The sequence below is a fragment of the Melanerpes formicivorus genome, unplaced genomic scaffold, assembly GCF_026170545.1.
Source record: "Melanerpes formicivorus ecotype bairdi unplaced genomic scaffold, bMelFor1.0.p_v2 SCAF_2, whole genome shotgun sequence".
Lineage (NCBI taxonomy): Eukaryota > Metazoa > Chordata > Aves > Piciformes > Picidae > Melanerpes > Melanerpes formicivorus.
In genome coordinates, this window is record NW_027142354.1 from 50,772,523 (window position 1) to 50,797,625 (window position 25,103).

The following is a 25,103-nucleotide window of genomic DNA, read 5'->3' on the forward strand; positions in this document are numbered from 1 at the left end:
ACCAGGATACAACTGGGATTGAGGGATTTTTTGCAATGACTAACACACAGCACCAGGCAGTTCCTCCCATTTCATCCCCTCCAAGAAGTCTGTGGGATGCTTAGCCCCTCTGCACTGGGCCAGCTGAGCCCCATCTTGCACATCCCACCCCCAGCAGCAATTTGCAGGAGGATCAGAAGAACTGGGGGACATGGGAAAAGGAAGGCTTTGTGTCCTGCAGGCCCCTCCTTGCAGGCAGGGCAGGAGCAGAGGCTGCTCCACCCATGATCACCCTCCTGGGCACAGTGCTTGGAGCAGCAGGCACAATCTCCTTGGCTTCTGCCCCTCTCTGCTCCCAGTCTGTGCTTGCATAGGAGCCTCTCCCCCCAAAGCAATATTGTTCTCATCCCAACCAGCAGTATCACACCTAGACTGCCTATGCCATCAGGAGCCTGGGCTGCATCCCAGAACTGGCACTGAGTGCTGTAGATACCCACACAAGTGAGAGATGAGTTCAGCTCATCAAAGAGTGACCCCCAGCACCTGGGGCCCCATCTTTGCATGCAGGCTGGACATGCTGCAGCTGCCTGGGCATCTTCCATGGTGTGGCCAGTCTCCCAGCAGATGTGGTTATTTCCACCAAGCATGGGGCTGGAGACTTAGCACCCAACAGGGAACTGCAGGTTCTAAGAATGGCAATAAATCTCCAAAAGGCACAGCTCACATTTCATAGTAACTATTTAATTCTCCTCCCTATTATTCCTGAGAATATTTTAGCAGTTCTTGGTGTCTTGGGGAGAGGAAGAGAAAGGATAGATTACATTTTAATGAATAATGACTGAAATGCATGGCTGCCCAGGGCAGGAGCTGTGGTGAGCCTGGAGCAGGGAGTTAGGCTGAACAGGAGGGCATGGCACAGCAGGTCTCAGGCACCAGAGAGCTGGGTCCTGCCCAAGAGTGGCTCTGGCAGGACAGCTGGGAGCATCCTCCACCACTCCCTTCTCAGGCAGGAGCAAGCATGCCCCACACCTCTGTAAGCCTTCCTTCCTTCTTCCTCTTAAAATCTTTATGAGGACATTAGAAAGCCACAGCACTGAAGCTCACACCCCACTCTTACAAGAGGTCAGGCTCATCAAGGAGCCCCAGAGTAGCCCAGTGAAGGGGGAGCTGCCCCAGTGGTGAAGCTGGAGTGTGTCAGCCATCTGTACAGCCAGCCCTGGCTGCAGTGCCCAGAGATGGATGAGGTTCTGGGTTGCCAGAGCCTGCTTCACTGGGACACCAGCCAGGACTGTGGCAGTCTCGCACATGTGGCTATCCAACTGCTACTCAGATCCACTGCAGTGGTATGAAGAGCCCACCAGCAACTTGGAACCAGCAGTACTGGGAAGCAAGATGCTCCCCTGAGCATGTGGGACATGCATCTCCATTCCCTCACAGCTATGAGGTGACTTGTGCTGCCAGCTCTGCTGGGTCTCCCACCCACTCTAGGAGCAGCTTAGCCAGGAAAACAGCCTGGCTTGCACAGGTTATCAGGTGCAGAAAGGGTGGAGGGACCAGATCCAAGCTGCTCTGGCCCCATGAGCAGGTCTCTTGGGCTCTTCCCCATGAGGGTGGTGAGACACTGGAACAGATTGCCCAGGGAGGTGGTTGAAGCCTCATCCCTGGAGGTTTTTAAGGCCAGGCTGGATGAGGCTGTGAGCAACCTGATCTAGTGTGGGGTGTCCCTGCCCATGGCAGGGGGGAACTAGATGATCCTTGAGGTCCCTTCCAACCCTATCAATTCTATAATTCTATGATTCTATCACTGCAGCACAGCTGGACCAGATCCCAGAGCCACCCTGAGGTCCCTGAACAGGGCACTTTCACACCAAGCTTGGGTGCCTGATGGCTTTGGTGCCACAAACCACTCCTCACAGGATGGTGTTGGGTGATAGGTTGATCTCAAAGGTCTTTTCCAACCTGGTTAATTCTGTATTCTGTTTGCTGAACTGCTCTGCAGATGTGGAGGGACTGATTCAGACACCCCACATCACCCTGCAGCTCTCACAGCTGAGGTCAGGAGCCCAAGTGCCACCTGCAGTCTGGGAGCTGACCAAGCTGTGCAGGCAGTGCCAGCGAGCTGGTGTAGAGCTGGCAGCTGGCCAGGGCACCACGGCAGCACATGGGGGGCTGCAGGGCTGGGGGCACTGTGTGGAGCCACCCCAGAGTGCAGGCAATGATGACTCTGCTCTGCTTTCAAGAAAAACAGAGCAGTGAAAGCATGGGGGGGGGCGGGGGGGGGGGGGGGGGGGGGGGAAGGTGAGAGGCATGTGTGTGAGCTGGAGAGATGGAGGATGCAGAGAAGAAAACAGGCATCCTCAGGGGCCAAAACCAGAGCACGTGTGCTGCCCAGAGCTCCTCTCTCTCCCTCTCTCTCAGAAGAAGACGACAGAGGTGCCCTGCCATGGCAGAGGACACACATTCAGATGTCCTGAGCAGATGCCTGCGTGCACACACATCAGCTCTTTGCTTGGGAGGCTGCTACGATGCTGGATGCATGCCCAGAAACTCAGCACAGGTCCCTCTTGAGGGATTGCTTCTTGATTCAGAGGGTCAGCTGCAGTTCAGGAGGTCTGATGAAGCAATAAGCATCAGGGGCAAAGCCAAGGGTGATGCAGAGATGCCAGAGCCAAGGGTTAGCTGCTGAGAGTCCCCAACCCCATGCTGTGCATTCCAGCCCTGGACAGGGAGTCACCACCCTCTGAGCCCCCACTACACCTGCTGGGAGAGGCAGGACCAGGCTGCTCCAGCGCTGCACAAACCCTGCCTTTACCCAGCAGCAACCTGCCCGGGGACACGGCGTGAGCTGACAAGCAGGCTCCCGCCCTCCTGCCCCACGCACATCTCCGGTGTCCCAGCCCTGACCCGCAGCCAGAGGTATCCCCCAAGCCCACCACACGCAGCCAGGGCTGCTGGCAGCGTTCTCTGAGGCTCCCACCAGCCGCCGCCTCCCCAGCAGCTGTGCAGCACGGTCTGAGATCAGCATTTTGGGCGGTAGGAAGGTTTAGTTGAGGCGGGTGAGGAGGGATCCCTGCTGAGAGGCTGAAGATGGGATTTCGTGCTTGCATCTGGCTCAGCTTAAAAAAAATCTTCCCCAAGCTGCTGCAGATACAAATAAATGGTGCATGAGTGAGGGGGCGTGAGGCAGATGGGTGCATCCTGCACACAGACACAGCCCACAGCCATGGCTCAGCTCTGCCTAGCTCCCAAAGCAGAGCTAAAGGCATCCCTGGGACAGGGATGTGCACAGGCATGAAGTGACCCAGGTGGCCATGGAGACACACAGCTGCCCTTGGTGGCTCTCTGTGGATCCCAGTGCAGAAGGACCACCTGAAGCCAAGTTCTCTGCAGGACACCATGCCACAGTGTACAGCCAAATTCTTGCTAGCAGCTTCCATTCCCTCTGCCCTGCTGCTGGACCCTACCATCCCCAGGGCATGCACACCCCACAGGGTGATACATAGTCCCAGCCCCAAACCTCCAGTGCAATGGGATGCTGCAGAACAAAAGCCACTATGAAAGCCTTTACCATGTCCCCTCCTCCACTGTGTCCATCCCATGACATCCCACTTCCTCTACACAGGGCCACTGCTTCATATCCCACTCATCCTCCAAGTGTGAGGGTCAGCCCAAAGCTGGCCCTCACAGCAGGGCTTTGGGCCACACAATGTCCACAATGGTCCCACCAGCACCAGCGCTGCCCTTGACCACTACAGCTTCTCTGCTGCTCATCTGAGATGATGCTAGCTATGGAGAGGATCTGGCAAGGTGGTCTTGAGGGAGGCAGTCCACTTGGCAGCTAGGCACTGGCCAGAGCCCATCTCCACCCCCAGATTTTATTCACAAGGCGTGACAAGTGGGTGAGCCACAGCCAGCAAACAGCTCACCCAACAGCCTCAGACAGCAGGAACACAGGAGGAGCATGCCTCAGCTGGGGGCTGGACCCAGCCCCAACCCACACAATGCTATTTTCTACTCTAACTGAGCTGGACAGGTTTGGGAGGTCCATATGAGAGGATGCCCTTGGGTCCTTGAGTCAAGGGGTACCAGATGTGCGTGGTAGGAGGAGACTAAACTTGAGGTCTTGGCTGAAAGATGAAAACCTTTAGCTCATCATTTTGCTGAGGCCAAGTTTCCTGATAAATAGAGTCTGTGTTCAGTGATGGGAGGCTGTTCGTGCTGTGTGGGAGCACAAGGAGCCCAGGGCCTCTTCCCTCTGCTGCCAAAGCCCACCCACTGCCACCAGCCAGGGATGCAGCAGCCTGGGTGAGCTCCCTCAGGAGGGTACTGTCCCAGCCAAAAAAGGCAAGACCCGCCCCTTAGAAAGCAGCAAAGGGGCTTTCTGAGGAGGAAGGGAAAGGGCAAAGGGGCTGCTGGATGGTCTCCCACACAGTGGCATCTCCCAGTGGGCCTCGGAGGGGGCTGTGGAGTCAGTGCCAGGGTGTCCGGGACGGAGCTGGCACAATGGAAACATTCAGGCTGGTTCCTCACACAAACACACTGGAGACAGCCAGGACAGAAAGGAGCTTAGTGCTGGCTGAGGCACGGAGGGATTTTCTGTTTGCTGCTGTGTTTTGTGTTTGTGGCTTCCCGTATGGAAGTGCTTTCCCCCCTTTAACCTCCACCCACAAGCCCAATGGATTTTGTGGCAGTTTTCAAAACATATGGTGCATACATCAGAAGCATAAAGGAGGCTATATTTAAAATATTACAAAGCAAGCTAGGAGCCAGCAGTTTTAAACTAGGGCAGTGTCTGAAAGTGAAAAATGTGGGGATTTAGGATTTTCCACAGAGATCAGAGAAACAGCCCTGTTAGACGAGGCAGAGCCAGGCTGGCAACCTGCCACTCTGCAGCACACTGTTGCTTACAGGGTCTGGTACCCACTCCTGGGAGAGCAGCGACCCAGTTAGCCCAGTCTGCACCTTGCTCTTTCAGAGGGACCACAGTGCTGCTGAGGCCAGCACACCCCTGCCCCCATCAGTCTGCACAGCACCCAGCCAGTATTTGGCAAGCTGGTCTGCACATGATGCTCTAGAAAGAGTCCCAAGCCATAGTGCACTCAGCTGATTTCTTGCTGGTTTCTTCAGTGCTCAGTTGATTCCCTGATGGGCTGAACACCTCCTGCACTGCTCTTGCTAATCACTCTGTGCCTAGCATTAACCTGGCCAATACAAGCACTGCAAGGAAGGCTCAGGGGAGACCTTATTGCTATCTACAACTACCTGAAGGGAGGTTGTAGCCAGGAGGGGGGTGGTCTCTTCTCCCAGGCAATCAGCACCAGAACAAGAGGACACAGTCTCAAGTGAAACTCTTTGATGATCTTTCAGGTCTTTTCCAACCTTGTCAATTCTATGATTCTATGAACAAGAGGACACAGTTCTCAAGCTGCGCCAGGGGAAGTTTAGGCTCAAAGTGAGGAGAAAGTTCTTCACAGAGAGAGTTGTTAGCCATTGGAATGGGCTGCCCAGGGAGGTGGTGCAGTCACCATGCCTGGAGGGGTTCAAGAGGGGATTGGATGTGGTACTTGATGCCATGGTTCAGTAGTCATGAGGTGTTGGGTGACAGGTTGGACTTGATGATCTTTGAGGTCTTTTCCAACCTTGGTGATTCTATGATTCCAAGGAAGGGAAACTCTTGCCTTTTGCAGGCGCACATTAGGAGAGCAGAGAGTCCTCCAGGTCATTCCTCCAGGCTGGAGCTTGTTCTCCTGCTCTGCAGAGCGCAGCAGACTCCCTTGTTTTATTTCAAACCCTATTCACGCTGGCACTGTAACTCCAACCTGAGAGACTGTGTCATAGCCCGAGAATGAGGGGCATTGGACTGGCTATTTTTAACTCATTCTAGTCCAGGGAGGGAGCTGAAATCCAATCTGGCTATAGAGACACTGAACAGATATTAATGCAATGGAGTGGGAATTTGGAGTGGAGGTGACAGCTGGCACAGCAAGGCCTGGCGTCACAGAGGGGACAATCCCCCCATAAATAGGCTGCCTGGACAGGGTGTATGTTACAGAGCCATCCCAACGCTATCAGCACGTGCTCACGGGGAGGGGAGCTTCAAGACCAGCCGCCCTCCAACCACTCCCATTCCAGGGAGTGAATTACAGCTCAGGGCTGCCAGCATAACACCATCAAGAGCTTCCCTGGCAGGCTTCAAATTCCTGCGTCCACTCTTACATCCTGGGAAGGTGCTTTCCAAAGCAACCGGCAGCTCGTCAGCTGTGCTCCTGGGAAGAGGCAACACAGCCCAGGGCTGCAGCATGAAGGGCACTACCCCATCCCCTTGAAGCCCTGGGAACCATGAAACTGCCTACAAGCTGTGGGGTTGGAGACAAAACCTATGGCCAGAGTCAGTGAATGCAGAGCATCCCACAGGCACTGTGCAGCCCTCATCAGAGAAGGGCTCAGCAGGGCCCCAGTGGGGTCCCTGCAGCACAGAGGGTGCTTACTGCTTTTGTTAATCTACTGTGATCCCTGCTCCAAGTCTGTTAAAAGTAGCAAATGGAACCTTTAAGTGGTCATAAAAAGATTGTGCCCCCCTGGAGGTTATTTGAGACACCTGGCCATGCATATGGGTGGTATAAAGGGGAGCACAGCAGGCAGCTGGGATGTGCAGGAGGTGAGGTGCAGTGTGGGACAGCACCATGCCACAGAAAGCCCCATGGCCACCAGCAGATTTTAGGCAACACAAACACTGCAGGACAGCACAAGACACCTAGACAAGCATACTGACCCACACACTCCCCAGGGCACTGACATGAAACGTCACCAGCCCTTTACTGCTTGATGCCCATCTCACCCACCCCAGCCACAGTGCCTGTGGTTAGGAGATAATCCCATGGGACAGGGCACCTTTTAAAAACTACGAAGAACAGTGAAATGGCCAAAAGAGAGAGACCCCAGGGAGGGCATCTTCCCTCCCAGCAGCACCTCTGAGCACAGTTATGAGGGGCTGGACAGCAGCAGTGACAAGTGCCCAACATCACAGGTGCCTCTGTGAATCACTGCTCCAACCCACCTGGCAGAGAGGAAAGATGGGTTCAGGAGGAGGAAACTCCCTCTCATGCAATGCAAGGATGCACTAAGAAGTCCCCAGGACAGAGCAGGCTGGCGTGGTCACAGGCCACCTCTGGTGCAGAGCCAGCATGGGACCCTTGGCAGCCTGCAGCTGCAAGCTGGGTCCGTAGGTGTCTACAGTAGATGAAGGCATGCACAGCAAGCACCACTGCAGCCTGGCCTCCCCATGCCCCTGCTGACAGCTGCTGCAGGCTTGGGTCCATTCTGTTGCCCCAGGAGAGACAGATCTCCCTCTGGGCTCTGCAAGGGCTCCAAGAGCTCCTGCACAAGCTGGTGAGGTGCTCCAGTCTCACCCAAAGCTGTTAGTGCTTAGCTTCTGCCATGTGTCAGTTTCAGTTGGCCAGAAACTGAGCTTTTGGTATTAAAAACCAGCAGTTTTTGTTCTTCTTGCCATCTGTATGTTTGTGTATTTCCCCTACCATCATAATTAGCAGGCTGGGCTCCAGCCAGACTCAGGAGGAGATCTTAGTAGACATCTTCCCAGCAATTTGAACAGCTTCATCATTTCTTTTATGGCTCCCCTAGTGCAGTCCCCATCACCAGAATCAGCACAGCTCAAGCTGTCAGTGCTGGTGGCCTGGCACAAGCAGTGGGGGTATGGAGGTTACAGACCAAAGAGCATCAGCCCCAGAGCTGCAGGGACCAGCACTCAAGCAGAATGGGAGGGGGGCAAAACCTCACACCAGGAAAGGCAGTGGAAGGTTTACCACGCTCCTGTCAGGTCCCCCAGCAGAGGCATAAGAGGCATCCATCACCAGCACGTCTGAGGCTCTGTAACCATGAGCCCAGCTCTCTCTGGGGTGCACATCACTGCAGTTAGCTGCATGCTATTTGCAAACCCAAGAAGATAAAATACATCAGCATGGCCCCAACAACAGACAGAGATGTGTTGATGTCTGGAATCTCTCTCCAACCCTGAAAGATGACAGCACCATGTTCTGCTAGTCCAGGGTCAGCTGCCTCCTCCCTGCAGCATGCCCTTGCTTCTTCCCTCTCTAACCCATCCATAGGCACTAAGGCTTGAAAAGTCACTGCAGCTGGTCCAGTGGTTGTCAGGACTCACAGTATCACAGTATTGCCAAGGTTGGAAGAGACCTCGAGGATCATCGAGTCCAACCTGTCACCACAGACCTCATGACTAGACCATGGCACCAAGTGCCACATCCAATCTCCTCTTCAACACCTCCAGGGATGGTGACTCCACCACCTCCCTGGGCAGCCCATTCCAATGACTAATGACTCTCTCAGTGAAGAACTTTCTCCTCACCTCCAGCCTAAACTTCCCCTGGTGCAGCTTGACTCAACCAAGTCCAGCAAGACCTCAGTTCCCATCCCAGGCAAGCGCTGTTGAAAGCATCTGCCTGGGTTTGGGCAACTACATCTCTGCTCCCTGCCCCTCCCCAAGCATACTTTGGGCAAGCCTTGGGCTGCTGCAGGTGCAGTCCCCTGCAGCTGCTTCTGCTGCCCTCATTGCACACCACAGCATCAAGACAACGGCCAGGGAATGGCTGTGAGCAGCGCTGTTTGTGAAGCACTTGTCTTTGAGCATCTCTGGCAGCAGAAATTCAGGGTGTGCTGGGTTCTCCACATGGGACCACAGGAGAGGAGTGCTGCTCTGAACGCAACTGCCTTGGCAAACCATATTCTGGTTTCAGGCTGTCTGGTAAACAGACTTGAGCTTGCACACACACACAGACAGCTAGCTGCCTGAGGCAAAGAGCAGGACAGAAATGTGCAAGCAAATTTGGCAACTTTATGTGAATTAAATGTGCATTTAACTGAGATTTATGGGGGGGTGGGTGGGTGGTGGTGGGGTGTGTTGCAATAGCAATTGATCACCAAAATCAGATTATTTATGGAGGTTTAGTGACTATACAGGAGATTAGTGTTGTTCCCAGAATAAATCCTGAGTCAGTGTATGTTTTCCCCAGTAATCAGCTAATAACATGTCATCCTCATTGTCTCAGGAACAGGGCACACAAGCTCTGACAAATCCTGAAAAGATATATTGTGGTCTGCAAATCAACACCAAGGCCAAAAGCCACACTCTGCCTCCAAACCATGGCTCCACTTGGGTCCTCCAACATCAGACCACAGCCAGGGGATGCATTCAAGTCCCTGCTGCCAGCCTTAGTCCTCCATGTGCCATAGGCAAAGGCTAGATCTAGGATCCAGATGACACTTTGCCAAAGACACAGGGAGGTTCATGACCCAGGGGTTAAGGTTAAGCCACCAGAGTCACTTGCATGGTTGCAGGGGATGATAACAAGAGGAAAGAAACCCCAGCATGGCTCCTAGGATAGGAGAAGGAAATTTATTCCCAAGAGCAAGAGGAGCCTTGCAATTAGGTAGAGCTCCATATTGAAGCAGTTTTGTTCTCCTCTCTTCTGGCAGGTGGTGGTGGTGCCCCATTAAAGCTAAAGGGACTGCCTGTGCCATGGCAGCTCCCCTCCTTTCCTTAAGCAGCACTTGCTTACTAAAAGAGTTTTTATTGAAGATTAATAATTCTGTCAGCAAGAGGCAAATAATGCTGTGCTAGGCAGCCAGCCCCATCCTGAGCTGGCAAGGGCCACCCAGTGTCCCAACCTGTGCTCTCTCTGAACACCAGCATGTGTTGCAGGGATGTTCCCAGGGATCTCTAGCCCTGGGAGGAGGTGGCAGCTGGCCCCTCTGAGGGGCAGGAGGGTGCCCTGCCACTCCCCATGGCCAGGGCAAACACAGGTCCACTAGTTGAGGATGCAGAGATGCTCTGATGGTCACCATGGCAACCCCAGTATACAGCCAGGGTGAACAAAGCTGACAGGAAAGAAACAGAGAAAAAGGAAAAGAGGGAGAGCAAGGGGGAAAAGCAGTCAAGAAGGAAAAGGAAACAGTCTGAAGTCATGGAGCAAAGGCTGGGGAAGGAGGGAGCAGTGGGGTGGAAGAGTACAGGTAGTGTGGAAAAGCAAAAGGAAAAGAGTTGCCTTTAGACTGCTCACCTTAGGACAACCTTCAGCAAGGTGACCCAGGATGTGCACTGATTGCACCACCGAGGTGCTGCCTCAGTGCCACTGTGACTGTCCCAGCAAAGTGTTCCTCCAGGACATGGCATGCTCCCAGGCAGGCAGCCCAAGGCTGTGCTTCAGGATGTCCTGTGTAGCACAGGCAGGCAGCAGCCTGCCAGAGACCCAGCTGGCTCAGGAAGCCCTCTCCACACCCTGAGGCAGCTCTTAAATCCCCAACTGAAGAGACCCTTAAGGTGATGGCTGTATGGGTGTCTGGGGCCAGGTTATTCAGCACCTTCTTCCATTAGCACAGATGGATTGTCCCAGCTTTTGGGTCAGCACACATGCAGTAGACATTCCCCCTCCCTGCTGCAGCCCAGTTTTGGGGTCCAGGCCCACTTCTCAGCCCAGCTGTGCCAGCTCTTTGTACTGCTACTTCTCAGCAAAGCAGGGCTGCCTGCATCCCCATGGCCCTTAAGAAGGCATTTTGGAGGCCAGAATACCAGGAGCTCCAAGTGAAGCACAGAGTCCTTCAGAGCAAAAAACCAGTCCCAACCCCACAACAGTTGGCCATCCCCAGAGCTGGTTGTGAAAGGAGCCTGGAGGCAGTGGGGGACAAAGTATGCCTTGGGGCTCACCAGAACCCCTAATCCAAGGTCAGCGCAGGAGGCAGAGATGCAACCACACACACATTGACCTAAGCCCTTGCACTGGAAGAAGGCAGCTGTGTCCACTGCCAAAGCACACTCCTCTCCCACTTCTCCATCCCACTTCATTAAAGGCAGAGTATTTAAAAACAGACCTCAGGGTTTGGGTCAAAAAGCAGCGACCACAGCTCTCTCAGCTGGAATGGAAAATACCATCCCACTTGGCTGTTTATTCTAATGAAATAACAAATCCCAAAGGGGAGCTCCCCCTCTGCTGAGCCACCCTCGTGATAACTGAGCCATGAACACAGCAACAGCCTCCTGCAGGCAGGCAGCAAGTGCCTCAGCCCACTGACCGTGGGGATAGAGGGGGTACCTGGGTGGTACAAGCAGGAGGTGGTCAGTACATAAAAGCCTGGCAGGAGCAGGAGGAAAACTCCTGGGAAGAGCACTGAGCAAAACAGCTCAGCCATTTGAACAATGAAAAGATGAGAGAAACCACTGAAGTAACCACCAGAGATGCTGCAGGAGCAGCTGGAGCAAGGCAGCAGGCGATGGGCACCTGGAAAGCTGCTGCTGTGGGAGAGCAGTACCTGACTCTACAACTACCTTAAGTGGGGGTGTAGATAGGCAGAGGTTGGCCTCTTCTCCCAGGCAACCAGTACCAGAGCAAGAGGACACAATCCCAGGCTGTGCCAGGGGAGGTTTAGGCTGGAGGTTAGGAGGAAGTTTTACACAGAGAGAGTGATTGCCCATTGGAATGGACTGCCTGAGGGGGTGGTGGAGTCACCATCACTGGAGGTGTTCAGGAGGAGACTTGACAGGGTGCTTGGTTGCATGGGTTAGTTGGTTGGGTGGTGTTGGATGATAGGTTGGACACAATGATCTTGAAGGTCTCTTCCAACCTGGTCTATTCTATTCTATTCTATTCTATTCTATTCTATTCTATTCTATTCTATTCTATTCTATTCTATTCTATTCTATTCTATTCTATTCTATTCTATTCTGTGTGCTGTGGCAGAGGGCTGTCTCAGCAGCTGAAGGCACAGCTCTGTGCTGGCACTCACACAGCACCACACTCTGTAGAGAGGGCTCAGTATTCCCTCAGCCGCATCCTGAGCCTCCATGGGTATGCCATGGGATGGTCCAGCAATGGGGCCAAGGGGTGCCAAGCAGGGCTTCATGCTTGGTAAGGACAAAGCAGACTGGGGATAGAAGGCATATCTAGAACAAGAAAAGCCCATGAGCAGGGGTTTCAGCACAGACATAATCCTCTCCCTCCTTCCCACACTCGTGCTCTCCTTGGCTCCTGCGTACGCCCAGGATCCTGACTTCAAAAGCAGGGGGGCTGCCAGTGCAGGAAGCGGCAGGCAGGCAGACAAGGCTGTCTCCTGCTGAAAGCCTTTGGTGCCTTTCATCAAGTCAGAGAAAAAACAGCCTTCAACCATCAGGCTGGAGGCGAACAGCCAAGCCCTGGCATCAGGTCCTGCTGCTCCTGACATGGGCCAGGCACAGAGATCTAACCCTCCCTCCCTCCCTCCTGGACAGGGTGGGTTTAGCCCTCCCCATCCCACCTCCCTGCTATATATACACCTAAATAAATCCATCTGTGTACAGTAAGCACCAGAGATCCTCTTAACCCTCCACACTCTGCGTTCAGGAGCTGGGGCTAAGCGCTGCTGCCCTGTGCCGTAGGCACAAGAATTGGGGCATTCTCTGGTGACAAACCCAGTCATGCAGATCAGCTCAGCCACGCCGAGGGCACTGCTCCTTTCCCTGCTGAGATCTCCCGTCCCAGCCAAAGCGATGGTCTGCCCCCAGCAGCCTTTGGAGGCCGCATCTCCCAGCTCCTCATTAGTGACAATTAACAGGCAATCAGGAGGCCCGGCAGAGCTGGCAATTTCCAGGGAACAAGTCCCCTTTCAACAGGGGAAAGCGAACGTGTGCTTTGTTGTGCATGCTTTTGGCTTAAATGAGACAAAAACTGCCTGCCAAGGAACAGAATGATTTGCCAAGCCAGACCCTTTGTGCCACCCCACCCGCGGAGCCGGGAGCTGGGGCAGCCGCAGGTGACCTCTCTGGAGGAGCCTGTGCCCTGCCACGTGCCTGCAGGATGCTCTCACACTGCCCAGCAAAGGGCAGGCAAGGTGGGAGCAGGGACTGGGGTTACCTCTGCCTTGGGGAGGGTAACAGGCTCTTGCCAGCAAAGACCATGCCGCTGGCTCAGAACCACCCACTGCCCTCCAGGAGTTATTTCAGACCAGGTGAGAAGCTCCTCAGAGTTAGCAGAGACCAGCCAGGGCAGGGGGTACCTCTTTACCCTCTCCAGACTATGGGCTGGCTGGGGTTTGGCAAAGGAGGTAGTGTAGAAACATCAGCACCCACAGAGGTTAGCTGGGCTTGGACCTCAGCTCCCATGCTGCAGCACTGAAAAAAGCTGTGAGCTTGAGAAATGCCAAGAGACCAGCACACAGATGAGCAGCAACCCTTTCTAAGAGGCCAGCCCAAGCACCAGGCAGCCCATGCTCTCCAGCTTTGCCATTCCCCAGCCTGGAGCCAGGCAAGGCTTACCCATCACCAGCCCCTGCTTCCCTGGGTATTTGCCTAGCTGACAAGGAAGAAAAGACAAGCAAGCAACCAAGAGTGAGATGGCCTGGATGTGACAGGCTGGCAAGTTTGACAGTAGAGTCTTGTTAGCAGGACTTTTTTCCCTGCAGTTTGAGCAGGGGCAAAGCCAAGGAATGCTTCCCAGCAGCCTCCACCAATTGAGCTTGGCTGCAGAGAGCTTTAATTGCCAGTGGCAGAGCAGGAGAGTGGGCAGCAGCAGCTGAGGGGTCCAAGAAGACAGACAGCAGAGTAGTGCTGAGGGCTTCTGCCACAGCACAAGGTTAATTCTCATCCACCAGGACAGGAAACTCTTCTTGTTTATTCAGCTACTCTTCCTCCAGCACCAGAGGTGCATCTGACCCAATACTGTGCCTGCTGGGGTCTGAGGTTGGGGGGTTTCACCCTAAGGTTGCCACACCTCAATGAGAACACATCATGCCTGGTGCCACCAGGTATTTGGGACCACATGTCTGGACCAACTTGGGTGCAAGCCCACAGCTCAGCTGGGGCCCAGGCATGTGGGGAACAGCAACAGCCACAGCAGAGCACCAGCAGCTCTGTAGGGGAAGCAGAAGGGTCTGGCAGATCTCTAACCTGACTAAGCGCTCTGGGTGCCCAGTGGCTCTGCTGTACCAAGCACAAGCCAAAGCAATTAGCATTTCTTGGAGACACTCTGTGTAATCTTCCCTGAGTGATGGGGAGTGCTGCTACGAGCACAGGGAAGAGCCTGGAGCCACTTCCTAGGACCAAGGAGACACTGCTGGCAGTGATGCAAGGCCAAACAGGGCTGTCCCACTGCCACTAGCTCTGGGACCACTGCTCTAGCCAGACACTGGAGAGCTGTGACCTCTGCCAGCCACAGCCCCAGACCCACCACACCAGATCTTGCTTCTGCAAGCTACCAGGCAGCAGAAAGCCAGAAGACAGCGCAGAGAGGCAGCTCTCAGCATCTTTCTTGGAGCATAGCCCAGGTGGGAAAGGCCACTTTGGGGAAAGCCAGGGCCAGGACCAACATCATCCATCAGTTTCCAGGCAAGGCCTGAGCCTCAAGGCAGGAAAGCAGCAGAGATGAGCCTGGAGCTGTTTGGGGAATCACAGAAGAGCAGCAGCAGCCAGCCCAGGCCAGACATCCAAGTCATGGATTATTTTTAATGGCTACTTTTAGAACACTGTGAGCACCCACAGGAGAGACAGCCTAAGATGATGTTCAACCCATCCCTCTCCCCAGCACGTGCAAGTAACATATCTCACAGTCAGGCTTTTTATAGGGTTCCCCATTCCTGCCGGGCATGCAGCTCAGCAGCTCAGTATGACCACACCACTCCCTCCCTCAGTGATCACTCACATGCCGTTCACTAAAGTCTTTCCATTCCCTCTCTAGTTGTTTCCTCTTCTCTCCTTATTAGGGATCCACCTACCTATCCATCTCCTCATTCTCTCCCCCTCTGGGGCTATTTTTAAAATGCCATAAGAGCTCTCAGCTGTAGCATCCTCAGGGATGGGAGGGATTTTATATGTGGCCCATCACGAGCCATCACCAGCGCATCACTCACCGCGCCCGCAGGCAGTGACTTCTCTCTTTTCAAAAGCAGGAGAGGGGAGAACATCCACACCTCGTCCCCCAGCTCTCCCTGGCCAGCTCACCCAGGGCAGCACCGACAGACAGCTCCCACCCCAGCGGAGAAGGATCAGACCAAACCCACACCTCCCCGAAGAGGGCAGTTAGGCCAGATGGTGGGGCAGCAGTGCAAGTCCTCTCAAGTAGCATCTGTGGGAGTATGAAGGGATGGTTTTGCTCGCTGAATAAAAGGCTCTGAGCTGGGGATCATCCAGCTTCATGCCTTAGCATCTGCCATCAGATGAAGGAGGGCTTCCTTGCTGAGAAGATGGCTGTGTTTCCCCCTGTATGGCCATGCAGCACATGTAGGCTGCTGTAGTGCTTGGTTCCCAAGCTGGTTAATTGTCAAGAGGTGAGGGGTACGTTGGTGCTGCCAGCAAAACTCACTCCAAAGGCACAGCCTGACCACCAAGGTCTTCCTGATGAACCCAGCTCAGCCTGGATGGCAGGAGTGAGGAAGCATTCATGGACCACACGGGCACTGCACAGCAACACAAAGCCCACTTTCTCCTTGATCTGGTTATTCCCACAGAAGAGCTGCCTTCCCCTTCCCTCCCAACGCCCTGGGTGGAGACCTGATGCCTATAGATATCCCCTTGCCGGGGCCCATCCACGCCACCTGCCCCCCAGCCCAGCTCGGCAGGAACCGAAGGCAGGCTGCTTACATCTCTCCCGCAGGGGCAGGCTCGCTGGTGCCAGCTGTCGGGCTGGCGCTGCCAGCGAGGCACGGGCACGCTGACCCAGCCGCAGGACAGCAGCCCCGGCGGCTGCCAGAAGGGATTAAGCTGTGCATAACCTGAGAGGTGTCCCGCGGAGCGCTAATGCTCTGTGTCACCGGCGGGACACCCGCGGGAGCCCTTTGTCACCAAGGGCTGGGTGTGTCTGCAGGAGCCTGAGCTTGGGCACATCACCCTCAGATAATGCTCGGGCGCTGCAGCTATTCACAGCATGTAGGAGGCTAGAGGGAGCTCATCTTACCTTGCTCCACCTCCTCCATCCTGAAAGGACTGCGAGCTGATGCTGAAGGAGGGGGAAGCAGGGTGATGAGGATGGGCACCCGAGGGCCCGGGCACAGCAGAGGGCTGTTGAGGTGTAGAGGAGGATGGGTTTGCAGGGAGCAGCACTGTGCTGTGATCGTTGCACAGACAAGAGGCAGTGTGAGTGAGGACAGGGCGGCCGCCGGTGCTCCACTGAGGACAGGGCAGCCGCCGGTGCTCCACCACACCGATGACCAGAGGCTGTGTGAGTGAGGACAGGGCAGCCTGTGCTCCACTGAGTGAGGACCAGAGGCTGTGTGAGTGAGGACAGGGCAGCCTGTGCTCCACTGAGTGAGGACCAGAGGCTGTGTGAGGACAGGACAGCCTGTGCTCCACTGAGTGAGGATGGGTGCAACAGAGCAGAGAGGGGGAAATCCGGAGCAGAGCTGCCTGCTTGGATAGCAGAGAAGCCAGTGCTGAGCCATTGTCCAGACTTGGGTCTCATGCCACGCACAGGGAGGTGTCGTGCATGGACTGCATTTGAGCAAGTGGAGTCTGCACCACCTCCAAAGGGGCTCTGGGACCTCTGCCTGCCCCTGTCCACATTTCTTTGGGCCATGCAAGAGAGCCTTTCCATGCCTTTGCAGTACTCAGCACCTCACCACTCATCTTCATTTCACAGTGCAAGCACAAACTGTGGGGACCTGCTGCAGGCCGCATCTGGCAGCCCAGAGACCTGTTTGCTCATGCAGTCACACACAGGCATCCCAGGTGATGCATACCTTGCAGCCACACCAGCCTGCTGAGAAAGACATCCTCTGCCCCACCTGGGCACCACTGTGGCCAAGCCAGAGAGAGGTTTTTTTAACCCAGGAAGTGCAGCATGAGACAGGGCAGCAGGGACTGACAGACAAACCCTGGTCCAGTCCTGCCTTGGGGCAAGGCAAGGAAATCCCTTCTTAGTGAGAAGGGCTGCTAAGGGGAGGCAGCTGCCCCTCTTGCACAGTTCTGATGTGCAACAAAGATGGGTTTAAATGCACAGTTTCCTTCCCTCCTCCTCTTCTAAACCTTTTAGAAGAGAGAAGTCCTTGATCAGGGAGTGAAACAGACACTCTGAGGCAGCCACCCGGCTGGGGCTCTCCCTATCTCCACCAAAAATCCAGGCTGGGGAGCAGCTGCAACTGGGAGATCCCCACCACAGCACTCAACATGTCCCAGCAAGTGCTTCTGAGCCAGGGAACAACCCACCCAGGCCCATAGCTGCTTTAAAAATAGCTCCCCTTTGCTGGCAAGTGCCCCTGGGCTGAGCAGTCCTCCACAGGATGCCTCTGCACAAAGAGGTCCCCAGGGCTGGCTGCAGAATGGATGCCAGCAGAAGAGAATCAAGACCTTTGGGTCAGCTAGCACAAAACACAGGTGCTGGGAAGAACCTCCAGGACTTTGCAAGATGCTTTCACAAGTGAGATGCTACCAGTGAGTTTGTGAGGGGTGCTGTACTGTGGAGCCTGGCACATGCACTTTGGGAGCTCACAGTTTGGGGTCTAGGTGACATTTGCCTTGTCCAGCAGCAGACCACAGCCTGGCTGCATGTATCTGAGAAACAGTCACATAATTCACTGATAGGAGCACAGGTCAAACCCCAAAACTCAAATGCAGATTGCAATGGACTAAGCTGGGCTGAGGAGGAGCTCCCAGGGCTGGCATTGCACCAGCAAAGCCCTTCTTGCCCCACAGCAGTGTGGTGCCCTCCAAAACACGCCACATGCGGCCAAGAACGAACACAGAAGCCAACAGGATAGTTTCCAACTATCTGTTCTCTGTACCTCAGAGAAACCTTTACCCAATGACTTTCCCAGTTGTCCATGTCTCAGAAACAAGGTGGAAGTGGAGTAAAATGTCTATTAACAGAAGAACAAGTGATGCTTGGGGCTCAGAGGACCTTGCCAGGGTAGAAAGGGTAAGAAGAAAGGAAGGTCAGACAGACTACATAAAGGAAACTATAGTACCAGCTCCTTTATTTTAAATCTCTGCCTCAGGCAGCAGAGAAGGTACATCAATTCCCAGGCCAGGGCTTATGGCTGATACTAATAGAGCATTCAGAAGACTACACCTGAACTGAAAAATGCCTACCAACAACCTGAGCCACCCTCAAGTAAATGGCAACTGGGAGCCTGAGCTTTCTGCCACACTATATGTTTGGTCCTGGTAAACTTCAGACAGACCTTTCTAGAAAGCCAAGCACATCCATCAGGGTTGTGCATCAGTGCACTCGAGGTCTTCTACTTCTGCAGCAACTTACTGAGCCTACAGACTCAAGAGGCAGGGATGACAGGCACAGGAGGACTTGGGACAGCCTAGGTGCAAGAACCACCTTCCCTGCTGCAGGCTGCAAGTCACCCTGCCACACTTGTCCTGACCTGCTCACAAGCAAGCACTCTGGACCTGAAATGTCTGAACTCAGGCTCTGCCTTCCCTATGGCTACTGTGGTCACTCCCAAGCCCCCTTTCATCCTGCAAAGCTCACTCCTTGCCCCACTGCTCTCTGCCTGAGTCCTTGCCATCCCCAGTTTACCCCCAGCACACTTTCTGGAGGTGCTGCACCAACATATTTACTCTAAAAACATCCAATTAGATGTTCCAACCACTTTGCTATGGCACCATGATGGGTCTGACAGGAGCTTGTTGGGTTTACCTTCACTCCTTCACAGCTTAGCAGAGAGCAAAGGCTGCACCACACTGGCTCCTTGCTGCTCACAGGACAGTCTGTCAATAATAGAGTCTGCTGGCATCACTGAGAGTCATCTGGCTAAACCAATCATCACCTGGTCATTAGAAAAGTCACTCTTTATAAGAGCATGGTAGGCCTTTGAAATAATTCAGTTGCTTCAGCTGACTTTACAGCATGCACTTCATTGGCCTGCAGGGCCACTTTCCATGGCTTCTGCTCTTCAAAGGGCAGGCTGCCAAAAAAAGATGGTTTGCAGGAGAGCCTGAAAGAAGCTTGGTGAGAGTCCATTCGCCAGCCTGAGGCTAGAGAGGAGCTGCCTGGGCTGTGAATTCTCTTAGCACCAAAGCAAATGCAACAGGTGGTTGTCCCTTTGCTGGGCTGCCCAGAGAACAGAGGACACAATTTTTATCAAGTTGTTTGTGGCAGCAGCCTGTGGCTTGGCTGTTAATTGAGAGGACCAAGATATAGGTGGAAAGCCTGGAGTTCCCCTTGGTGCCCAGACTCTGCCAAAACAGTGCTAGAGCCCTCCTTGCAGACACATGGATGCTAGGTAATGTTCACAGTTGGGTTTGGAGAGAACACACTAAGAAGGCAGATTTTTATGTCTTGCAAGACTGTCTTGCACCAGTGTCCCTTCTTTCTTCTGTCCCACCTGCACCCATCCCTTCTCCTTCTACAAGCCTCCTCCTTTGTAACTCAGAAGGAAGAGTTCTGCTTGGAGATCTGTCTCTTTCCCCATTGTACACAAAGCCTGTCCAGCAGCTCTTGGAGGAGTAGGGGTGAGGAGCACAAGGGTTTGGCCAAAGCCATTCTCACCAAGCACCCAGGTAGTAAGCAGCAGCACCACTGCTCTAGTCAGCACCTCCCTTTATTTAGAATAAACCAGACCAGGTTGGAAGAGACCTTCAAGATCATCGCGTCCAACCCATCAACCAATCCAACCCACCCAAACAACTAACCCATGGCACCAAGCACCCCATCAAGTCTCCTCCTGAACACCTCCAATGATGGCAACTCCACCACCTCCCCAGGCAGCACATTCCAATGGGCAATCACTCTCTCTGTATAGAACTTCTTCCTAACATCCAACCTGAACCTCCCCTGGTGCAGCCCTCTGTTAGGTTTTCCCTCACTGGAGATATGCTCTGCCCCCCATTCACTGCGTGCCTGTGGCAGCCTCCAACAGTGCAAAGATTAAACAAGAACCAGTGTTGGTCATTTACTGTGAGTGCTGTGACTGAAAAAGCTCACCTGTACCACAAAACCCCAAGCCTGGTTGGTGTCACTCCTGCAAAAACTGGCAAGACTAACACTTCTCATCACACCAACAGGCTGACCTCTCTGGATTCACTACACTTGTGGACACAGAAGAAACACCATGTCCTTCTCAGCAGGTCCTACCCTGCTGGGTGGGGAGACCTTGTGAATCACCCTGCTTGATGAGCTGTACAGAGCAGAGCTGGAGCTGCCAGAGATGTGCAAGAGCACGTGATTCCTTTGTAATGACACAGGGACTTAACAGAGTTTGCTGGTAAACACTTTGCAACCACATGCACCTAGAGATTACTGGTAATTATGCTTAGTGGATCACCCTGTAACTGGGAGCATGATTTAGGAAAGACAAAAATAACTAAGCAAACATGCTGCATTCATCAGTATCTGTCATGAAGCTTTTCTGCCCAAATGCCAGCCTCTCCTCATGTCTCCTCCTGCAGCTTTGAGACTAGAGGAGCCTCCAAGCAGGAATTTGAGAGGTGCCAGGGGTTTGGATGATCTGGGGAAGCTTTCCACTTCACATACCAAACCCTCTCTGTGCTCCAATGGACTGTCAGCTGCTCAGAAGAAAGAGGATGGTCCTGTTATGCCCGACCCTGAACTAACTTGTCATGGGGGCAGATTATGGTCTCCCTCTTCAGGGTATATACTGGAGACAAAGGAGTCTGGAAGATCTCTGCTTTGTGAGCTAGCTTCAATAACCCATAGCAGCACTGATCTGGAGCCTACCAAACTTGCTTCAGCCCGGGAGTCCCCCAAGGAGCTGTGTGTGTCTCTGCTCAGACCAGAGCCCATTAAACAGGAGACACCTTGCTCCTGACAAGGTCAGTGCCAAGACTCTCAGCAGCCACTCTCCCACCACAACAGAGCTGGACCAAGAGAGACAATATGCAAATTCCACCCCCAAGGGTCCCATCAGGGTGACCCCCTACTTGCAGATCATACTCACTCCATGGACCTGCAGCACCCAAACTTGATGTCTGCCTTCAAAGCTGATGGGATTACTCATACATTTCAGAGTCTTAAACCCCTGGAGCAGCTGACACCTTCAACCCTTTTCCTTTTAATGAGCACAAGCACAGCATTGGTCACGTTCAAATCCCTGCACCAGGTCAGCTTCTGAGGGAGAGGTTGAACACAGAACATAGATTTCGAGGGGTGATTTTAAGGGACGTTCTCTTGGACAAGGGTTTGCATTACAGCATCTGGCTACAATGGAATAGCAGAGCAGCACTGATTGTCCTGTTTATGAATGTATGAATCCATTTGCAACCCATTAGCAGTGCTAACAGGAGTGGGAGGTATAAATAGCACAGTTAATGTAAATATCAACACTGTGCCCTCCAAACACTTGCAGCACCTGGCGAGGCCAGGAGAAGAGGCCACCTTCCCTGCCAGCACAACACTTGCACCCTCAGGGCTACCTGGTTTGCTCTGCAGCCTTGGGATATGAGTTTACACCCAAGATCAAGGGCCTTTTCCTCTTCACCCTGAAGGCAAGATTTCCATATGGCTTCTGCTTCCCTGCGTCATGCGAGAGGCGATGACATGGGGCCTCTAGCCCTGGGACTTGCACCAGGGTGAAAAGGAAACTCCTCTCCCCTCACTAGGGCAGGCGAGAACTCCTGTGTGCTGTGCACACAGCATCTTCAGATGTGCACCTTCACAGCCCAGCAAATCCTGCCCAGAGCTCCCCAGAGGCCTCGTGGATAGTTTTGTACAACAGCATGGCTTGGGGCCAGCCATGGCCTACAGCCCCAGGTTTCCTGCTTCACATCAGCTTCAGACAGGATAGAAGAGCTAGCAAAATGAAACAACTAAAATGGAAGGAGGGGTGGGAATTCACAGATCAGATGGTGGTATTTTGTCCTCAGCTGTACATCTCATTGATTTGCCAGCCCCAGAATTTTGGTCCTGAAGCCACAGGTACATCTGTAAATCACTCCATGGACAACTTGTCTTCATCATCCATCCTCCTCCCATGTGTCCCTGTCTCTTCACATCTGCACAGGTACAGCCTTGTGTACCATGAGAGACTGGGGAGGCTTGAGTGCAGCTGAGCCTGCTGGCTGGATCCCACCACTTTTGAGCCCTTGGTCAGTACATGGCCTGGGCAAAAAGACCACAAAAAACACCTAACACCAACCAGCCATAAAAAAAATCATCAGAGAGCAGCCGAGCTGGCCGTGCCTGGGAGGCAGAGCTGCAAGCAGGGTTGGGATGTCTCCAACCAACAGGCAACACCAAGCTCCCCTGAGCCACTGGCTGCTAGCAAAGGGTTGCAAAAGTCATTGCAGGTCACTGCCAGGTAGAATCAGTGAGGTGAAAGAGATATGACAAAGGCCACTGATGAGGCTCCTCAGCTCCTTTTATGCCTTACAGGCATCTCTCATGGACATGAGAGATACAGGCTGGGTAGGGATGTGCAGAGCTGGGTGAGGCAGCAGTGAGAGCAGAGAGAGAGCTTTTGGCAGCATTCACAGCAGTCACAGAACATGCTGACAGAGGAGATGGCTCCGCACCCCATGCCTGGCTCAAAAAACCATCTGGAAGAGGATCATTCCATGGATAAGAACAAACATGAGCCAGCACTTGGGTATGGCAAGCCCTACTTTGAGCCCCTTGGCTAATGAGAAAAAAACCCCTAGAAGTCTAACAGAGCAGAGCCCACTGCCTTGCTGGGTTGCAAAGCCCAGGTGTGGTCCCAGAGAGACCCTAAGTAATCATCCCATAGCACAGAATTGATCACCAGAGTGCCCAAACCTTTACTAAAGCACATGGCTACTTGGAAAGAGGCATTCAGGCAATATTTAGGCAAAGATATCCAAGGGGCTGGGCAAGAGCCAGGGTGGCAGCTGGCTGCCAGCAAATCCAGAAGCTGAGGCATGGCTGAGTGATGTGCCCAAGGTCACACAGCAAAGCAGTGGCACCTCCCAAGAGGCTCCTAGCTCCATCTCCGTGCTTGCTGCCTGCCCAGTGGCCTCCTCCCATGAATCATGCCAGAGCAACAGGCAGGCAGCACGTTTGGGTTTGCTGGCACCCCCCTCTGTGTGGGGGAGGACTCAGTAAAGGAGTTTTGCAGCACAATCAGATAGTTATAACACAGCAGTACCATAAACAGCTCTTATCACCACCAGCAGCCAAGCTGGCTATTAAGAGCTGGCAAGGAATCCCAAAAGGAACCAACATGCATTTGTCAAAATTGGCTTAGAGGAAGATTAACAATGCCACCTGACCACTGTGGCCAATCACCCCAGTGAGCACTGTGTGCCATCCCAGCCCTCTGCTCCAGAGCCAAATCCACCACTCGGAGAGGCAGAGGGAGGACCCTTTGTTATCAGACATCGGTTATCAGCCGGCTCGGAAAGAATCAGTCCCTATTGTTTCCTACCTGGGCACTACCAGCCCCGCTCCCGGGGGATGGGGGCTAGCTCCTGTTGCAGGCGTGGCTCATGCAGAGGGCACCTGGAAAGTTTTGTTGCCTGTGACACAGCCCAACAGAGCTGGAATCACCTGTTCTGTTGCCTTGCAGCGTGCCAAGGTATTTTTCACGGTGTTTTGCTTGGGAACCACCCCAAGCCCTTGGATTGAGAAACCTCAACACAGAGAGAAGTCACTGCCCTGCCGTTTCTGTCTGGGGAGTCCTTTCTGCACATAGACTACAGGACCCACAGGAGGGAGGGCACTTTCCTTGGGCAGCTTATCCCAGGAGGAAGCCCCTCAGGTGGCCATCAGCATTGACTCCTTTGGCTGGGCACTCACCACCTTTAAAGGCATGGCTCAAAGCTGCGCTGGCAAGGTGGGTACAGCTGTCACACATCATACCAGCCAGGGAAAAGAAATTGATTGTGACTTGGTCAAACCTGATCCATCTTTCCCGACTTTGCAACAAGGATGTGAAATCAAAAGTAACCAGACTCGTACCAGGTGCCAGTTCTCATCTTCTGCAGCACATTTCCAAGCTCTCCTTCTTTAGAAATTCATACATTGTGCATGAATGCCTCTGTGTCTCACACACACAATAGAAACACCCACATCCTTAGCTGCTGAAGGGAGATGTTTTACAGTATTGCACCTGTGCTTTGCTCAGGTCACTGCTTTCTGGGTCTCTCTTCCCAGTCAGGCTGTTCCCCCCTGTGTCCATTTATATGCAGGCAGTGGCATCAGCAAGTGAGTCTGCTGCCTGTCAGAGTGCTCCTGGCTCCCTCTCACCATGTTGCATATCGACATTTTAGTCCATGATCTGCCCTCCAAACCCAGAAATACAAGCCAAGAAAAGTACTCGGTGGAGATAAGCACCACGGCTCAGTCGACATTAAACAAGGAAAAAAAAAAAGGGCCAGCAAAGCAAGATGCTGTCAGGAAGCAAAAGGCAGACAGTAAAATAACAATAACAGAAATAATAAAATTCATCCTGTTCAGCTTGTCAACCCTGCTGTGACGTTTTGTTTCCAAACCCCCCCTTAGCTAAACGAGTGCAAGATCAGCCCCGTTCCCATAGCGAACGCAAGGGAAAGCCATACTTACTGCTAGTGCTCATCTTGCTGGTCCTCCTCTGCCCTTCTCATCCAACAAAGGGGGCAAGGATGCTCTTTAAATCCTCTTTTTCTTCCGCCTCCTGGCAGTGGGAGGAGGTTGCCTCTCTCCTTCCTAGCAGAAATATTTCTGTGCTATCCCCCAGCTAACGCATCCCAAGGCAGCTTCGCGACCCCGCACGCTCCCTCTCTCTTCGGCTGCCGCCGCTCTCGCCCACGAACGGCAAGGTCAAGGGTGTCGGCGGCTGGGAGGGGGCGAGGCGGGCAGAAGGGACGCCCGGGGCCGGCCCGGGGGAGGGTCCCGGCGGGGCGGCAGCGTCCGCGGGCGCGGCGCGGCCATGCACTGCGGAGCGCGGCCGCGGCCGCTCCTCTTATAGCGGGTGTGGAGCCGCGGCGGGGGCCGCGCAGCGCCGCGCCCCGCCCCACCGGGCCACCCGCCGGGATCGCGCCGGGCGGGGCAGCGCCGGGCAGTGCGGGGCTGTGCGGGGCAGCGCCGGACAGGGCCCGGGGCAGTGCGGGGGGCGGCGGCCCGGCCCCGGGGGAGGCTGCGGGACTCGCCGCCTCGGCACCGCCGCCATCTGCTGGGCACCGCCTGCCCGATGCCCTGCCTGCAGCTCTGCCTGCAGTTCTGCTCTGC

At 54.1% G+C, this 25,103-nt stretch overlaps 1 protein-coding gene across 1 annotated transcript in view; it reads right to left on the reverse strand.

The window, feature by feature from the left end:
• ABLIM3 (actin binding LIM protein family member 3) overlaps positions 1–24,805 on the reverse strand; it is a 55,712-nt gene extending 30,907 nt beyond the window's left edge. The window contains exon 1 of the mRNA XM_068160103.1: positions 24,459–24,805. Within this exon, the coding sequence (XP_068016204.1) occupies positions 24,459–24,471 (13 nt within the window). The 5' untranslated portion in view covers positions 24,472–24,805. The remainder of the gene's footprint in view (positions 1–24,458) is intronic.
• Positions 24,806–25,103: the final 298 nt, after the last annotated feature.